Below are 19,327 nucleotides of genomic sequence, written 5' to 3'. Positions count from 1 at the left end.
TTCATGAAAGAAAAAAGAAACACAATTTATTTCAACCCTACAATGGTTACATGGAAATACACTGATATGTACTTACAAAAATGTCTCAGAGAATAGAATAATTTCACATTTTTGAAAATGAATTTTTCAGTGTTTAACAGCTGTTGCACGTTTTAGACATTTCTCTGCTTTCAGGTAAAAAGAGAACATGAACCGTCAAAAAAAACAACCAGAAAAAAAACAGCTGATTTCTTATATTTCTGGAAGGTCAGTTTGAAAAGAGTATGTACACTTTCTCACGAAACATGATTAGTTATTCTGCACAACCTTCTGTCCTCTCTTGACAAGGCGGTTACATAATAATGTATTTAAATGTGAGCATAATATAATGTCCAAAATTAATAAAATCTCTTGAGAAATGAATACTTTGACCATAACCAATATATTTTTTTCCCTCACACTTTTTTATCTTTCCTCATTTTATACACCAGGACATTTCAAGCTTGTATCCAAAAAAAACTGAAATTAGGCACAGCATGTGTACTCTTCACCTGGTTAACACATTCATAATGCTTGACTGGGGAGCTCCAAAGCAGCTGCATAGCACATCAATGAATACTGGATCATGCCTTGTGTCAGCTTTCATGCAGTGTTCATGCTTTATTGTCATTTGTGACATAACGGTGGAATGATGTGTCTGATTGATAGGCAATAAATTCCAAAATAAAAGTCTCTTTACGATTGCCATTTCTGGTTAGCACATTGTAGACACATAATCAAACGGTGTAAGGTAATTATTCTATTCATCACCCCTCTAAAGATCACATTAAGGCATTATGAATGTGTTACTAATCGTATCTAAAACAAAGCGGCAACACTTTGTCTACACAGTATCCTAACTGAGCACCCACGTCCAACTTGTAGCTTTGACAAAACCTTCTGAAATTTCCCCTTTCGAAATCTATTCATATACAACATGAAAACAGATGAAAACAAAATATCAACAGAATCTAAATCCCCAAATTTTGAGAATGATGCAAGTACTGAGCACCCTGTAATAACGTCATGAAACCAATGTCTTGACTCTTCATATTTTTTTTTTCATCTTGCGTGTGACTGCACAAGGGTCGAAAAGGCATAGAAAGCAAAGGATTCTGGGCCCCAAGATTTCAAAAGGTCAGACAATCCTCTTTCTCCTTGAACAAAATCAGTTTATGAGAGCCAGAGCACAGTCAGCATGGACAGCAGAAGAGCTGCCAGACTGTAGGTCACACATAGGCAACCGAGGGTAGCTGAGGTTATTGACCAATCACAGATGACCAATATAGTATTTCAATATCCACAACAGAGGTTTTTTTTGAGTGATAATCATAGCACAAGTGACACAAGGAAAATAAAAGTATAATAAAAGCACAAACAGAGAGAAAAATTTGTGTGTATGGCAATGTCATGGTCCATAGGTGTCCAAGAAGATCACACATGAAGACAGGAAGAGGACACGGAGAGAAAAAAGGGAAGCAGGAGAGAAAGAGGGAGAGAGATAGAAAAATAAGGTCAGAAATACAGAAGTACAACTGAATTTAGGATTTAAAAAAAGGAAGTCTACGTTAGAGGATCAAAGTAAAAAGAAGTCAAAGCATGTTAGTAGCACGGCAAATGACACATGGTTCATGGCATGCATGGGTGAAAGGCCACACAAATGGAGGTCGAGGGGAATGACAACACAAAAGGAAGACGTTTTCAAAGACACTACAGTCCAACCTCTCTGCTTTAAGGTTCAGTATGAACAGGAAGAGATTTTTAATCAATCACGGTGCAGATCAGCGGCAGAGTTAAGGGTACGATAGATGACAACCTGGATGTGAGAACACATCCACAAGTCAGGCTATTATCTGTCATTTGTAATGGCCAGTGGTGTAATGCAAAGTAAATGCAGGAGTATGCTTACTCGCCACTAATCCAAAAGCCTTATTGATTCACCCATCATAATTAATCGAGAAATTATGAACACAGTTCGGCCTCTAGCTTTTTTTGTTGCGTGTGTTTATTGAAGCGTGAGCCAAAGGTTGGTATATTGAATGACAAAAAAAAAATGATACGTTCAATATCCAATCAGCAGCCTGTGCTGTGATGCTGGATTGGACATACTGTGGAAAAGCAGCACTATCATATTGAAAGAAATCTGGTAATTATGAGATACGGATCTTACACAGATTAATTGTTTTGTAAAATTGAAGCAGGGGATGCCCACCTATTTCTGACAAAATAACAGCACTGGGTTTATAAATAAGCTGCATTTTATGTTCTGATTTACATTTTGCAACTTTGCAGATACATTCATTATAAACGCTTTCTCATTATGCTGATCAAACTAATCTGGGCGGCATTCTGTTTCCTTCACACATTCAACACATTTGCTGTTGCAATTAGTAGTAAATGCTCTAGGAGGTAATGACTATGTTTACATGCACAACATATTCAGTGTTTTCCCTCTATTCAGAAAAAGACAATATTCTTACTAAGCTCTTTATTTGCCAAATAAAAACAAGTATTTCTCCAATATTCACGTTTACATGCGGTCATGCATTCATGCATAGTCTCGTGGTTGCATTTAATTTTGTGTGCCGACCACAACAAGGGATCCTTATTGACTTTCCATTGGCATTGTTTCCAAGAAGCTGACACGTGATTTCAACTTATTAAGTGCCTTCACCATGTAATGCTATTTTAAGAAAGTTTTCCTGTGAGATCAGGCTGGTTTAAAAGCAGCTGTGTTCCTCCTTCCAACCAGAAATCTGGGTTTTTCTTTTGGGTCATGCATGTCAAACTGAAGGCTTGTTGGTTAGTGTTCAATGCATAGACCTGGCAGGCATGTGTTAAACCCAAATTTAGACATATATATTCCGAATTGTGTGTATACATGTCCAAAGAACGCTCCTAAAACATGAATAATATCAACATAGTACCCTTGTCTTATTGGGAAAATGATCCCTTAAGGACTACTTCGGAATATCCAAACAGAATATGCTGTTTACATGACCTGTATCAAATTAGAAATATTGTCATATTCGGAATACTAGTGGAATATTGTGTGCATGTAAACATAGTCAATATTGGAGAGGCAAGTGGTCTCAAAGATACTTTCTAAAAGATACACATATAACAGGTGGAGATCAGGTCAAAACTATGAAACTACTGATAAATGGGAAACTGTTATTTTGACACCTGTTTTGTTCACTAGATTCATCACGGCTACAAGCACTAAGACGTCTACTGTAGTAGAGTTCATCACCAGACAGATGGCTGGTGTTACTGTGCACACAGGTAGAAAGGAGTGGGCGTGGCAGAGTTCACAGTAGGGCCACTTCTTCAGCGACCATTACACCACTGGTCATGGCAGGGAGAACGGCCCATGCAAAACCACACATCCAATACGAAAAGCTGGTTATGAAGGTCAAGTCTATGACATGGATGGATGAGTGATCTCATGTTATCAAAACTGCAAAAGTTAATCGCTGTGTTTTGTAGTTTTACTCCAATGTCAGCCTTAGCTGGGGAGATTTGGATGGATCAGTTGTAAACACACCTCCCCTTACTGTGTCCATGCTAGCAAATTTAACAAAGACAGTGTCTGTTTTTACACGTTTTAGAACAGAATTCTGATTATGTTCTATCTCTCCACAACTGGGCAGCATTTCGCCTGAGAGTCTTTGGCATGAAAATGCTGCCCAGCTGTACCTGAAGAGAACAGAATTCACACAGGCCAAATTATACAAATTGTTTTTTATACAACAGATCATTTTTTTCAAAGGTATGTCAAATAAACACGAAGATGCTTTCATTCTAAAATGCATTCACTTTGGTCAATATGTGTTTGTCGCATTTTGTGTTGCTTTTTTGAGTACGTGTTTGAAAAATAAAAGATTGAAACTCAACCATGGATAAACGCTGCATTCGCAATTTGGGCCAGTATATATTTTTTTTAAAAGCGCAGCTGTTTTAAGCCAACAATACCAAGAACAGCTGTGAAACCTGCTGAAATTAAATGCAGATGCTGTAGCTAAAAATAAACCTCAGCTATTCCCCCACACGCCTTGATGTGAATGAAAAACAGCAGCGACTTGGAAGTAATGCTCCACATCCCAAAACAACAACGAAAAAAAAAAAACATGAAATGAAAGTAATTAAGGGAATTAAAGGGGGACTGATTTGGATGAAGCCCATGTGAACTTCTGCTGTGGTAGTATTATAATGATCCAAACCTCCCACTGCTATATGGCTGTTGCCCAGCAAGCGCATGAAAAAGAAAAGAACTGGTTTCTTTATGTGCCATGCACTGGCAGCCATTGCCATTAATGGTCTCGAGTAAAGAACAGTCAAGATTAGTCCAGTTTGAAGTGGCACCATGCAAAAGACTGTTAGGGCTGCATCCCCACTTAACTAGGCCACACACTGTATATTCAGGTCAGCCCTGGAACCTGATCTGTAAAACCCACTATACTTGGCAGTGGAAGAGAAAGATGGAGTCTTATAGACAGAATCAAAAGAAGAGAATGTGGAGAAAATGATGAGGGGGCAAGATGATGAGATACGTGCTGAGGATCCTTTTCAGCTGTGGATTCGTTTTGGGATTAAGGCCCATCATTAGACTATTGACAACGTATTGTACGTTTTTGCCAATACATTCTGACTCTTGACTCATCAAATACAGAGGCTTGGTCAGTGGCCCCGCAATTCAAACTATGACGTTCTACTTAGCCCTCTAGCGTCAGTTTTGTACGTGTCAAGGATGGCGCGTTACTGGCAGGTTCAGGCAACAAAAGTTCTTAGGGTCAGGAAAAGATTGCTTTTGAGGTTAACTTGACTGACTTACGACTCACCTGACTCACATAAATGAAGATACTGACAACTCACATGACTAACGACTAATGTGAAAATTTTAAGTCAACGATGAATTTTAGTTTGAGACGGGACAAGACAAGCGGTCTCCTTGTTGAAAGTCCTGTGTTTGTTTGACCAGTAAAACCTCCCCTACCCTCTGCCCTAAGCGGACTATTGTGTCCTTTATACTACATCAGTTTCTCTGACAATTTAACAATTATGTGTTGGAAAATGCATATTTATTAAAGTAAGTATTACCATTTTTGAGACATTTTTCAATGTGTTCTTTTTTGCTTCCAGAGTCTTTAAGTTAGTGCACTAAACGAACAATAATATACTGTATCTATTATTGGGCATTGCATATCATGAGGGTTAGATGTAATGGTAGACATAATGCATTTACAATGGTAATCATTAAATATGATTATAATTTTTCATAAATGTTTTTCATCTTTCATAAATCTGACATGTGGGAGACCAATTACTTTGCTTGAAAGCTAGTTTGTAATTTTGGTGTAATTTTTATATTAGATTCCTTGATGTTCAGTTGACAGTTGAAAGGGAAAATAATTGGGGCAATCAAAATCTCTTTTGTCAGGGAAGTGAAAAAAAGGCGAGAAAACCCTCAAACTGAAGGGGAGGATGTCAGAAAGACAAAAAAAGAAAGACAGAGAAAGAAAACCTGACAGGGTTCTTTTTCAGCAGAAGACAAACGGATAGTTGAATGAGTTTTTTTTTTTTGTAGCACAGGTATAGTGCAATGGGGAGGCAGCCCATGTTAAAATGTGCACCTTACACACAACACAACAACAGAGCAAAGGCTGACCGTGACCACATGGGTAGAGACATATTTTGGTCTTAACTGGACAAAAATGTTCTGGGTCCAACTGATATATCTGGACTGACTTTATTGCTCATTGAACTTGAGCAGTAACAGCTGCTTAACTGGAGCTACTGAAGACCAGGAGAGAAGAGCACCATGATGCTGAGCTTTATCTGCAGCAACAGAGCATCAGGAAGGAGAATATATATATATACAGCAAATGTATGCCTTTGCTCTTCATACGGATTTAATTGTTACTGTTGATATAGTGCTGCCTGGCCTTTGAAATTGTGTGAAGTGAGCACAAAGTTTTAAAATGCTAATAGGGGTGGATTAGGTAGAGGAGACAGCTCGAAACAAGCAGAGGTTTGGCATTTACAGTATAAAGAAAGAGTACTGGCCGATGGTAAATGGAAAATACACTTTGGATGACCCAGCTTCAAGTCACGACTTATGGTTTTTTTTACTGACAAGAAAGTTAGACTTTTCAGCAACTTTTGAGGTACACACAGTATTCTTACTGCTTGATGGCAGCAGTCGAGCACACAGCTTTGTTGTGTCTGTTTATCAACACACCTGTGTGCATCTTTCTCTACATTCACTCTGGTTTAAGGAGAACGGAAAACCAGGTTGAAAATTCCTTGTATGCTTAAACTTACTAGGCCCATAAAGTTAAATCAGATTTTATTGTCTTTTAGTTTACAAACTACATTTTATATCTCTACAAAATGCTACAAAGAAACTCTGTAATTGTTAACTATTGTAGAAGTATGTGAAATTGCTCTCTTTGCATGGAAACAAATATAAGAATTCTACAGTCCTATAAGCAACGACTCTCAGGCCAGCGTTTTATGTTGAAATAATGCCTCACTCTGCTCATTGGCCATTATCAATCTATTACAATTAGTCTGAATTTAAAAGCAGCCATTCCCAAGTTTAGTTTAGTTCCCTGAACTTAAGTAAAACATCAAATTCCTATTGCTTTAATGAAAATCCTTTTGAGGTGGAAGAATATATTTTTCCCACTAATCAAGACTGCAGCGCCTTGTATGCATTTCAGAGTTTGTGCTCATTTCAGAGTTTTGTGGTACTCTTGTCATTTCAAACCTACTGTATGGTATGCAATATAACATATAACTTTTTATTGCATCCAGCAAATAATGTAATCCTTGATTTCCACTTTGTTACAAACTGCAAAGTAAAGTAAAAAGTACATCATCCCCATAAAATGGACAGGGACAGCTGTGTCATGTAAGACTCTGACCAGCAAGTCAGCCAGCCAGTAAGCTTTGGATAAAGACCTTGTAAAAAGTCAAGGATCCAAATAATAGAGCCTCACTGGTCATGGTGGAAGCCTTGGTGCACTGTGGCTGGTGTGTGTGTGGATGCTTGGGATGACATGATGGGAACAGTACCTGGGATGGTGGTGGGGTCTGTAGCTGTTCTGAAGGAGATGACGCCCGGCTCCGACTTGCCCTGCTGATTCTCTGCCACCACGTGAACCTCATACTCTGTATCCCATTCCAGGCCGCTCAGCATCACATACTCACTGTTATGGGGAATGCGGATCTCTGGTTTCCAGTCGGATACATGCTTCTGAGGAAAGAAGGCAGAGGAGACAAAACTCAAAGCTGGGTAACCAACTGGGATTGTGGTCATTCTATACAGACACAGAGGAAAAGTGTCATATTATCCCTATTCTCAAACTGGCCTAATGTGCAGAAGACAAAATGCAGTGTATTGTTCTTCAATAACCCCACAAACTACACAGAGTTTGCAGCACATTCAGTTCCACACAAAAAAAGCATGTGAAAAGGAAAATAATGCAATCCACAATATAGAACAACAACAACACAAAATAGAGTAAAAATGTGCTTGTGGTTGGAGACGGTTTGGGACCAACAAATGACCTAGACATGCCAACTCCTGGTTTAATGTGTTTGACAGTTGTTGTCAGGTGTAATTTTTGGCAGAAGCTAAAGGGTAATTTCCTGCTTCTCGTTGTCCCCACGCACTGTTCATTACCATTTTTTATGAAACCATATAAAGAATTGGAAAAATAAATTCAAGCAGCAAAGTGGTACCAAGTTACCTCCTTGCTCAGGATACTCACAGCCTTGTATCTGACCAGGTAGTGTTTAATGGGGGAACCGCCATCGTCCTGATTGATCCAGTTGACCTTAAGAGAATTACCCCTTTCTTGGATCTTGACTTCCAGTTTGGGGGCACTGGGTTCCCCTAAACAGGACAAACCAAGGAATCATGATTAGGGTACATAAATATGGTTGTTGCATGCACACAATCCTTTGTAGTTAGCTACTGTGTTTCTAAACCTACCTACTAAGTTCAAGTGGGCAGGTGCCTGCAAGGTTAGCTAAACTAAAACTTAAATTGATTGCCAGCTCAACCTATACTGTTTTAAAATCCTTAAACAAGAAGCGTTGCCATATCGGGGAAATCGCAGATGTGGTGGTGGTAATCACAGTGTGATGGAGGATCAAGGATGAGAACACAGCCAATAAAATCTTGAAAACCAATTCCCTGCCCATTCATTGGCTTCAGTGCTCCATGCTGTCATATGTTGACTGAATCCATTATCAGTATTATCTTACCAGAACTGCGGCTACTTCTGACTAGTTTATATAAGAGAGTGGTCAAATTAAATGTAATGATGATCTTTGTCAAACACACACTAGATATGAAATTAGAAGCTTTTAGCTTTATGTTTACACAGCAGTTCCAAACAGCGCAAATTAATTAACCAATTTACCAATTACAAAGTGTATGGTCAGGGGCTAGCATTGAGAATCACACCCAGTCACCATAATAAAGCGTTAGCATTGTACGTTTCTGCAAACCAGGACTACGTCCTAAACAAAATATACGTTTCAAAAAAACATTCCTGTTCCAACGTTTGAGGTTTTAAAACTTCATTCTAAATTACGTTTAGGTTTAGGCGACAAAACTACTTGATTAGGTTTTGTAAATTACTATGTTTCAGGTTAAATTAAGGACGTCACTTTTGGTGACAGACGGGGCACAAACACTAGTCTCTACCGGGTTTTTGATCCATCGATCCACCTCTCCATTTGGACTTCCCAAGACTTAGATTAGAACATATTGGTGAGACGCCAAAAACAAACGAAATCCAGGAGAAAATATTGTCCCTTGAAACATAATTGAAATAATATGGGAACTTAATTTTCAGGAAAACCAGGCTGGGGACAGAGGACGGTGCCAAGGAGGTGTTGTTCTCCTTGAGGCCCCTCATTACCTTGTCTTCCTGAGTAATGAATGCTGGGTCACTGGATAATGAGCCTGTAGGCCTTGGTTACTCTATTGCTTTTGATCATATATACAATAGTCTTGTGGTATGGAAGGCTGAGGTGTTTCGTGTGCATGGCTTTTACTCTCATGCTACTGTGAGGGAGGAGGCTAGAAAGTCCAAACTCATTAATTATGAACATACCGGCTCGACACAGTTAGCCTTGGGATCGTGTTATTAAATTGACTACCTCATGATGTTACAGCCTTTGCCCTGAGCTAACAATCTGATAAAAACAGCCCATAAGAAGTTGGATGGAAAAAAAACAACAATATCTCATTATATCTTATATAAACATAGACATGATAAAGATTTGAACGAATGCTTTTGTTGGGAGGCCACTAAGAAAGTAAGGATTAAAATGACATTTCAAACTGAGAAAGAATTTTTTTTTTGTCAGTAATCATGTTTCCACACCCAATTTTCAACATTTCAAACTCTTAGTGGTTGTAGTTAATTAAATGAATAATGCATAAAGGCACTTTTTCTTGTAATCATCACAGCACACTGGCTGAAAACAAGCATTCTGCTAGACTGGGATGAGCATGACAGATGCTGGAAGTGAATCAGACAGTGTTAGTTAGTGACAGGAGCATTTACATGGTGGCAGGTAGACATTTGGTACATTCAGCATTGTTATTCACGAGCATTATTCTGGGTTAGGGTTTTTGTTTTTTTCTGAAGCTAAAACAGAGAAAGAAGTGGTTAGAATAAGAAGCTTCTCCATGCAAGGTGGAAATCTTGGGTGCTGTACACATTCGGAGGGGAAACATGTGGAGCGCTGCCGAATGACCTAACACTGACACACATGTGATGTAGGAGGCGTGTTCCACTTGTGACCAGACTGAATACAGCCTCCTCCCTCGAGCCCCCAGCGTACACTGAGATATAAAGTGGTTAGAAGTGAACAGGGGTTATTGAAAACATGCTGATGGGTACAGTCATTTTTCATTTTACTTTTTGTAATTTTGGACGTCAATTGTGTGGCTTGATAGTTCCATCTGATATGACGTTGGATGCCAAAAAAATTAAGTAAAAGTAACATTTAGCCTATACATAAATGCAATGCATCACTGTGCAGCTTTAACTTTAAAATAAAATCCATATGATGAATTATGCATAGAATAGAATTCTGATCTGACTTTATCTTTAAAAATTCTAACTTTATTCTTATACAGGTCATTCAAATTTCTGAGATTAGTATAAACACAAATTAGTTTTCTCATACCAACCAATCCTCTCGCATGACTTAAAAATGTGGTATTTTTTTATTTTTATTCCAATTAGTACATTTAAGGATCATATTAATGTTTCATGTTTGTTGGTTGTTTCAGTGTTTTATGTATATGTAGAAGAAGACATGACATCAAAGACATATTCCCATGCAGACAGGACTGACTTTTTCTTTGGGAAACAGCAGAACAAGAAGAAGAAGAAGGACAACAAGAAACAGGGAACAAACTTGCATGCAGCAGTAATGCAATGTGCTGCTGTGAGTCCAATCAGTGAGACACTGAGCTACTGTATAATTTGAAGAAAAAAATAAAAGTTTGAGGTTGCATGCGATGCAGATTGCAGTCAGGGACGCTTTGTGAGGGTGCTACTTTGATGTTTAAATGCCATTCAATATGCACTGGTGAATAACAAAAAGAAACATTTTGATAAAACAAAAAAAGCTGATTATTTGTCAAAATCAAATTTATGACCTGAAGGCTACATAAATGCAAAGTTAAAGCTAAAATTGAAAAAGCAAGGCTATCAAAACCAACATATTGTTATTTTAATTTATAATCAAGGTTTTGTATAAACATAACGAGAAGAAAAAGCACACCAGGGAATCACAAATTAAAAGTGCGTTTGGACTAAAATTGATCTAATAACCCTTTTGTACCTAATTCTTTGTCCCATAACTAATCCTGACTAATATGTTGCTAAATGATCTTGTTAATTCTCGTCCAGCTAATCCATTTCTTCATTCACAATCTTTGTATTTAGTTGTCGTTGATAATCCTAAATAAATGGAAAATGAGAGAAACATTTAATCAATCCTCATATGATAGGCTGGCACAGCGCTACCTATCTTCTAGTAACCAAAGACAGATTACAATTAAATTTGTTGCATCATTGCAATTTACTAAACTTAAACAGAATGGGCATTTTCAAAGTATACAGGTATCCTTTCAACTCAAATAAGTTTAGAAATCTATCCACCTAAAATGTTTTATTGGTGCCTCCATGGAAAGGAGCAACCATATAAGAAAATGTGTTCACAGAAAACAGTCCTGTTCATGATGTAGTTCCATCTTAATAGGAGTTGAACTACATGCTGTAACAGATGTATCTTTTCTAGCTCTAAAAAAACAGAACACATGGGGTCAAAAATGTAACAATCGCATCAAGCTAGCTCAGATAACCACAGGGAAGAGAATGTGGCCCCGGTGTGTATTTCTCACATTATTTTATGAGAATGCCAATATACTATTCATTTTTTATAAGGCACTAAGAGGAGATAGTCATGCATTGTTAATCAATGACTGCAATGGAGAATGGGCAAAAACATCATTGTTGGCTGGAAGGAAGAAAAAGTCTTAAGATGAATGAGATGATGATATAGTGCATATCCACTAAATGTTCAATAAATATTTAAAGTTTAAGATGAATGACAAATGGCCAACTAAATGTGTAAGTGTTTTAATGTTTCGCTTAAAAATCTAATTTAACAAAAGCCTTCTGAATGATCTTATGATCTCAAACTAAACAAAAAAAAAGTTACCTTCTGTTGGCCAGCGAAGACGACATCATCAGCACCATGCAAGAGCCACATGACAAAGTCACATGATGTGCACGCACATGATTGGTTGATAGGAAAGTATTGGAGAAGGAGGGGAGGGGGGAGGCGCGGAGCACATGGAAAACATACACAACATTGGTGAAATGATGAAAACAGGTCAACAGAATAAACAAATGAACAATAATGTTAAACACAAAATGACACAAAAGGAACACAAACAACCGAGAGAAAAACAATAATCGATAAACAGATTTTTGGAATATCTATACAAAAATGAACATGTTGCTGAATATATGAGGTGATTCAAGACTTTTAGTTTTGGTTTTTGGAAAAATGTAGAATACTTAATTAATGAACAAAGAAATCAATTGATTTTGATTTTAGGATATAGATTTCAGATACAACCAAAACTTGACATCAAGAATTACCTCATGCATCCACATAATCAACAGCTTTTCCTCTGAAACATTTTCTGTCATTCTAATAATTTTGATAGCAACATTGATTCCAATCTGAATTTGAACTATGGTGAGCTCTAACACCAAGTTTGACATTTAAGACAAACTATAGATATAAAACTAAAACACAGCCAATTGTTTGGTTTCCCAGGGACAAGCTAGAAATCAGGGTCAAAAGAGGAAACTCTGCAGCTTTGAGAATACAAATCATGGCAACTGAATGCGATTCACAAAGCGGCAGACAACAGCATGAACACATGAAACATCGGGAGAAATAAGGTCTAAAAGCATTTGTGACATTTGCTTTGCATGATGCACTTGCAGAAAACACACTATGAACAATTACTACCTAGCTGACTCTAAAGTGAAGCAAAATGTTGTTAAAAGTGAGTTCAAAGGGAGAGATTCGGTTAGGAACACTGCAAGGACACACAATTCTCAAACAGTAAATCAGCATCTCATTTAAAAGGCGCGACAATAGACGGACAACAATTACTCCATTGACCTTGTACCAAACACACAAGTCATGTATGTTTACATACTGTTTCCACATATGTTGCTTAAGGACTTAAAGCAAATAGTAGTCTGATGGGTTAGTTGCTTGAAGGTGCAATCGCTTATACTTTTGCTGGCTCTTTGCACAAAATAATGACAAAATATCAGTGGCTTTGAAGTCTTGAGTATCAGTGTCAGTCACCCCCTCTGTTATCTCAAAGACTCTGCAGGATTTAGAAACAGGCAAAGTATGCCTGGCTCTGTGTAAATCCTGGTTGTCTTGTTCAGGGCACACTGCCGCAGCAAGTAGAAGAAACTGCTTCACATTACTGCCTGTCAAATCCTAGTGTGAAGCTAGCTGTCATGAAGGACAGATGATCTGGTACTGTGTCTGAGCTGAATGGACAACATGATAAGAAACATTGACGGGCTCTCCAGAAAAGTCAACATCTTGAGTGGTTTTGATAAAAAATGCAATATGTAGATGGCAGAGAGGCAGAAACAGGTTTGGTAGGAAGTAGGAGGCGAATGAAAAAGCATAACTGCAGGGTGGATAAATCCCTTTTTTTGTATGATCATGCATGAAAGTAGACTGTTAGAATGGCTTACTAATGAACAAATAACTTAAGAAGAAATATATTGATAGCTGATTTCCAAACCAATTAGTGGTTATCACCTAAGGCACTACTGCCATTTCAAAACGGGTCACAGCAGATTTACAGAAGTATAACCTTCTCTAAATCCACTGCACCACTATCAGAGGAGTCTTAAGTATGTGCTGTGATTTGATTCTTCATGGACAGACACATTGTGTTAATGCATTCACAACACCATAGTCATTCTGTTAGAAGGGCAACCTTCATGTCCTTGACAAATGTTAGTAAAATCATCATCTAGTGTTAGAAAAGCTCATTTTGCTGTGGCTATACTCTACAGAGCGTGTATGAGCTCTCCTATGCGCCACACCAGTTACAAATTAACATCTACACTAAGTGTAAGGCCAAGCAGGTCAGAGAGACAGAGGTGAAGAGAGACACACTGCACACCGCGCGACTGGAATACTCACTAAGGGCCACACTGGTGGTGGCAATAGGGGGTGGTGTCTCTGATGAAACTGAAAGATGGTGAAAACATGGTGAGAGGAGCTGGACCTCTCTTCAACAAGAGCAACTCACTGCTGGGTCACTTCAGTTTGTATACTGTCTCTGTGATCCATTGCTGTGGAACAATGTCTCCTCTTGGTTTTCAGCATCTCATCTCACAGTGGATCTTAGCACGTCCACTGTGCTAACCGCCGTGACACAACAATACATACACATTGGACCTACTTTAGTGAAACACTTAGGCTTGGATAACAGAAGACTATTTGCACAACTCCTAAGACAGGTCTGGACCACTCGTAAATCTTTTTTTGCCTAAGAAAAAAAAGGTATTTAGTGGATGTTCCTGCATGAGAGTGTGGTCTCGGAACTGCTTTGATATAGCGGTTACATGTCATAACGTTGTCCAGAACAACAGCTTCATCGTGGAAGTGTAGCACCTTCCCTCGGGTTCCACCTCAGGTAAGCACATTTGGCTCTGTTAGCATGTTAGCCATAGTTTGTACTGTTAGTAATGTTATCCCTGTTAGCTACGAGCCGCCAGCTCAGGCGTCGACATGTTGAGAGCTGTTGAAGGGCAACCAAAATGCTCCCGAGATCTCATATTGTGAACCTTTCACTTAATCTTCAAGCAAAGCAAATTGGCAGAGTTTGACTCTGAGAACAGAGTTTATTTTCCAGAAAGTATTATATGTTATGTTGAAACAATTACGGTGAAGTCAGCGCCTGAGTTGTTGATAACTATTTCCTTCTACCAAGGCACTGGCCTTGGAACAGGAATGGGTCCCCAGCCGCCCAATGTTCCTTGATATCAAAGATAGGGGGAATTTTGAAAACAGATCTCCCTACAGTACAACTTATGAGTTAAATTGATATCGACTTCCTTCTCATTTTAGAGCTAATGCCGGTAAGCATTAAGGGAACTTCTCATGGAAACAAAGCAAACAATTTTTTGTTCTTGCCAGACTTCAGTTGTTTGTTAAGCATCCTGTGCTGACTTCTTATTTGTTCCGCAGTGAGTGAGTACAGCATCAGCTTCCTTTCCTTATGTACCTAGACCAATAGAATTTTGTTTTGGTACTTGCGGAATCATTTATACGAGTACACTAGTAGTTACTTTACGTTGTCAGATTTCTTCTCGAAGTCTAGCTTACACTCTTTAGAAGCAGAACACACACACTGGAAGTCTCCTGAAACCAAGGTAATGTTTAAAATATGCACATATATATAACTCATTGGTCCAAAACTGAATGCAATGTGGATATATATAGAAACAAAAAAGATGCAACCATAAGCAGAGCTCAGTCCAAAGAAGGCTGCAGCTCCTCATCACCTGCATCTCTACAGAAACCAGGAAACTATTTACAGGTAAGGAAGCACAGCATAGTCAATACATTATTGTGACCTCTGAGACACAATTATCATCAAGTGTAATGGCCAAAATAAAAGCACACGGTGAGCACAAAGGGGAATCCTTAAGATCTATTGGCATTGAAGTCCTGAATATTCAAACCTTATTTTTCCACACGGGGCCGTTTATGTGCAAGGTTGCCCTGCTTTTAACATCATTACCAGTAAATATTCTGATCCCACGTCGATTATCACAAGGCAATACAACCGTATTCCTCTTTGTGGTCTCTGAAGACCGTACACCTTCTATAAAGACCTGATATATAGTGACATTCATTGGCTAAACTACTGCATTACACAAGTACAATTTAATTTATAATAGAGAGACATCAAAAGAAGGATTCTATGGGTAAGCAATACTAAAGAGGCAAGGGTGGCACTACGGACGAGTGTACAAATAACACACTTGCTACAGACTGCACTGTAAGGCTATCATATCAATCTATCACATTGCAAAAAACAAACCTGAGGCCATGTTAGAGTAACGGAATGGACTGCCGTCTGGAAAATTAGTAGAACAGGTCATGAAATGAGTACTGGTATTCTAGTAGAGTAAACCACATTTCATGGTTTTGGGTGAGGATTTCTGTGGAACTTTCCAACCTTCAATCAGTAAAGCAAAGTTCTTATAGAGTGCTGCAGGGATGTCTATATTTGTAGGCTAGCATGGTACTGGTTCCACTGACAAAAAGCCAATAGCCATTGGATTTTGGATTATTGCAGAAAATAAGCTCTGTGGCAAACACAAGTTTATGATACTTACAGGTTTTGTTTAGCAATATTATCTTTACAAATTAACTCCACTTTTATGATTTTTGAAGCATAAATGCAATCACAAGTAAAAAGCTTTTTGTTTAATAAAACAAACTACCCAATGGTCACATGAGTGTGAGTATACACAACAAGGCTGTAAAGGCAGACTCGTCGTCTCATTTAGTCACTTGTTAACAATATCCTTTTTTAAAACACAAAAGCTACAAAATTCACGAGAGGGGTATTTACTGACGTATTTTATGTAGAAGAACAACATGTTAAATTCTCTTAAACTTGTGTTTACCGCAGACCTTATTTTAGGCATCTAACAAAAAACCCATTCAAAAAACCTGTTGACTTTGAGATGATGGAACCTTAAGTGCAAAATGCTAAGTCATTTCCGTGTTTAAGGACTTATTTCTGCAGCACTCTTTAGGATAGGGTCAAAGTAAAGCAAATAAATGTGGTGAAGTTGGAAGTAAAGAGGAAAATAAAGCAGACAAGACAGGGAGAAATGAAACTTACTTGTGAAAGAATACTCTGGGAAGTCCAGTGGAATACAGAACAGATGGGAAACCATGATGAGGAAACAACAAAACAAAAAGAAGAAACAAAAGACAATGAAATGAGAAACATGATCAATGAGAGAGGGCATCTCTTTCCTGCCACACCATTAGCCCATTGCCTCACTGGTACTGTGTCTTATTATACTCTTTGTCTGCAGCAAGTCTCGCTTCTCTTTGTTCGGCAGCTAACCCTGGCTTTGATAATCCTGGTAGTGTATTACCCACAAAATTAGAAAATTCTCTTTTTAATGACTTCATGCTCAGACGTGACCTTGCTTGCATAGAAGGGTTTCAGCGTTTTCTTCAAAGAACACTGGCTCTCTGGATGTCAATCTCAGGCTACTCTGATGTAATATTACACATTACACGAGAACATGCATGCAATCGAAAATTATTCTTCAATGTCTCTTTTCACTGAATTTCTGTAAATGATGCGCTAAATTAAGCTTGAGCTCATCCTCTATGTTAAACATGTTAAAATAAATATGTTCTAGTTAAACTGGTTCAAAAACAACCAATAAATCAGAAACTGAGTTTTCCTGGAACGTCTTGAAGTAGGACAAAGCCTCTCTCTTTCAGGAATCAGGATGCTGAGGATGGATTGTGCTGCAGAGGCAGTGGGGAGATGAAGCACAGATGGAAGCATGGCATAGAGGATGGTACAAACTGAAACAAAGATTTATTCATGACCTGATTTGAAATGCTGACCTAGAATTAGGTCTGTTGTGCCTAACTGAAACCCTGATAAACTCGCTCTGCAGATGGAAAATAGAAGGAAATAAGGATAATTCTGGTTATTATAATTTGAGCCATCATTTCTATCAGAAATAATCGCATGTAACCCACAAAGTAAATTGGAAACAACGTCTGAACGGCAAGTTAGACAGTTATGTAAAGCAAACTAAAATGATCACCCATACTGCCCATCGTAACCATCCATCATAGTTTACAGACAGACTTTCATGTTTAGTTGTGAATCACTGTGTTTACCACAATGACGGCTTATTACTAATAATTCTGATGTGCTCACTTTCCTTTAAACCCCCAAATAGAGTGGTTTAGATGATCTGCCCAAACTGTATTACAACCTTTCTGATTGGCTGAAAGCTCATGTTTACGGACTTTGCTTTTAATGTTGCTATGTCACAAATCTCAGAAATTACCTTGGGGAGTATAATGTTATTATTACCAATACAAATGACGATTGAAACTATACAAATAAGAGAAAGTTGTGAGAAAGCAGAATTTTCTCACTTCATCATCACCTGTTTGATTTTTTATCACATTGCCATATTGAGACTGCTCAAATATACCTGCATAACCTTCTATTATCACACTAAATGCTTTTAGGAAATTGAGACTCTTTCCCCATGTTAGAGTGAAAGCCTTTACACACCAGGGGCATAACAAATAAATGACATGAAAACGCACCTGCGAATATCATATGCCTAGGGGATGTTTTTGTGAAAGGTAAGAATGGAAGGAGTGGATCTGGTCCGTGGCGTCTTTGTCAAGGTTGAAAGGAGTAATAAAGTTTGCCGTCTTGGTGCGGACTACGGAGCCTCCCGGTTGTTGTTATATAAATAATCATGTTATCATAAATAAAGGCGCAACTAAATCTGTTCTGCACAACTCGAGTGGCTGATGCCTTTATCCTCAGCGCGAAAGCTGACTTTCAGTAAAAAAAAAAAAAAAAAGCTTGTTATGAGAAAATAACATGCTTTTTCGCTGTGCTGTTTTTGTGTTGAGCTAGCATAAATGAAAGTATTCATGGCAAAACAACAGTTACCAAAAAATATATTGACGTGTTAATAAACACGCAAAAATCGTTCCCCAAGTGTTTAATGGCCTTTGACTATGTAATTATTTGCCATAATGTTACTTACTGGATAAATGTAAGTCTCAGAGATGAGTCTTCTCTTCTGTACAGCAGAAAAACCCTCTCAGCTAAGAGCGTACTTTGGACCTCTTTTGGGCCTAATTTATATTTCAATGAGAAACCATTATCTGACATGCTGCTACACATAAATAAACACATAATTGACACATTTTATGTCAAGACGACACACTCTGATTGATGACAGGTGTTGCGCACCTGCTCTTTGCTGTAAGGTTGCAGATGATGCCATATGCCTGACACAGCTGTGATGTGACGTTAGATTATTCACCAGGAAAAATGTAAATGGTGAGCGCACAGAGGGTGGCGGCAAACTTCTCGGATCTGCCTGACAAGTAGGTATTCTCCTTGTGTCTCCCTCGTTCCGTCAAGGTGACTTTTTTTCTCCTTTCTTCCAAAAACAGACAGATAGAACATTTCCTCCACTTCGGACATTTCATCACGCGCTGCCATTTCCTCCACAAAATATAAACAACCTTCAGCAGGGCTTGACCCCTGCCAGTTATATTAACAATGTGTGCCGTTACTGAACTATAAATATAGATACTGACACTTCTTCACAATGAGGTATAAATCATCTGTAGAAATGCACAAGTAATCTCCAGAAAGCTTTCACTGAATCACCTGAGTTGTGGGCTGAAAAGGCAGAGAGCTGCGGAATGGAACGGAGCCTTCAACGTTTCTAACATTCATTAGGAAAGAGCCACATTATACTGTCCAGCTATGAAGGACACAGGCTATTACTTTGCATGGTTTACTCTATTAACCAAGTTGGATTATGAAGTGGCACTGAGAATTATCGTTCCCTCTGGGCTGGCTGGAAAAAGGCCTGCACTGGGAGGGGTGGGG

At 38.4% G+C, this 19,327-nt stretch overlaps 1 protein-coding gene across 1 annotated transcript in view; it reads right to left on the bottom strand.

Moving 5' to 3' along the window:
- The window catches only part of ncam1a (neural cell adhesion molecule 1a), a 242,290-nt gene that overhangs the window by 22,993 nt on the left and 199,970 nt on the right, over positions 1-19,327 (bottom strand). Inside the window, exons 14-18 of the mRNA XM_054626545.1 lie at positions 16,541-16,555; positions 13,819-13,866; positions 13,484-13,486; positions 7,797-7,921; positions 7,099-7,279 (exon numbers count right to left, since the gene is read on the bottom strand). Coding sequence (XP_054482520.1) covers positions 7,099-7,279; positions 7,797-7,921; positions 13,484-13,486; positions 13,819-13,866; positions 16,541-16,555 — 372 coding nt within the window. The remainder of the gene's footprint in view (positions 1-7,098; positions 7,280-7,796; positions 7,922-13,483; positions 13,487-13,818; positions 13,867-16,540; positions 16,556-19,327) is intronic.

The sequence above is a fragment of the Anoplopoma fimbria genome, chromosome 24 (assembly GCF_027596085.1).
Source record: "Anoplopoma fimbria isolate UVic2021 breed Golden Eagle Sablefish chromosome 24, Afim_UVic_2022, whole genome shotgun sequence".
Lineage (NCBI taxonomy): Eukaryota > Metazoa > Chordata > Actinopteri > Perciformes > Anoplopomatidae > Anoplopoma > Anoplopoma fimbria.
The sequence above is the reverse complement of the archived record's forward strand: the minus strand, read 5'-3'. Positions and strand labels throughout refer to the sequence as shown.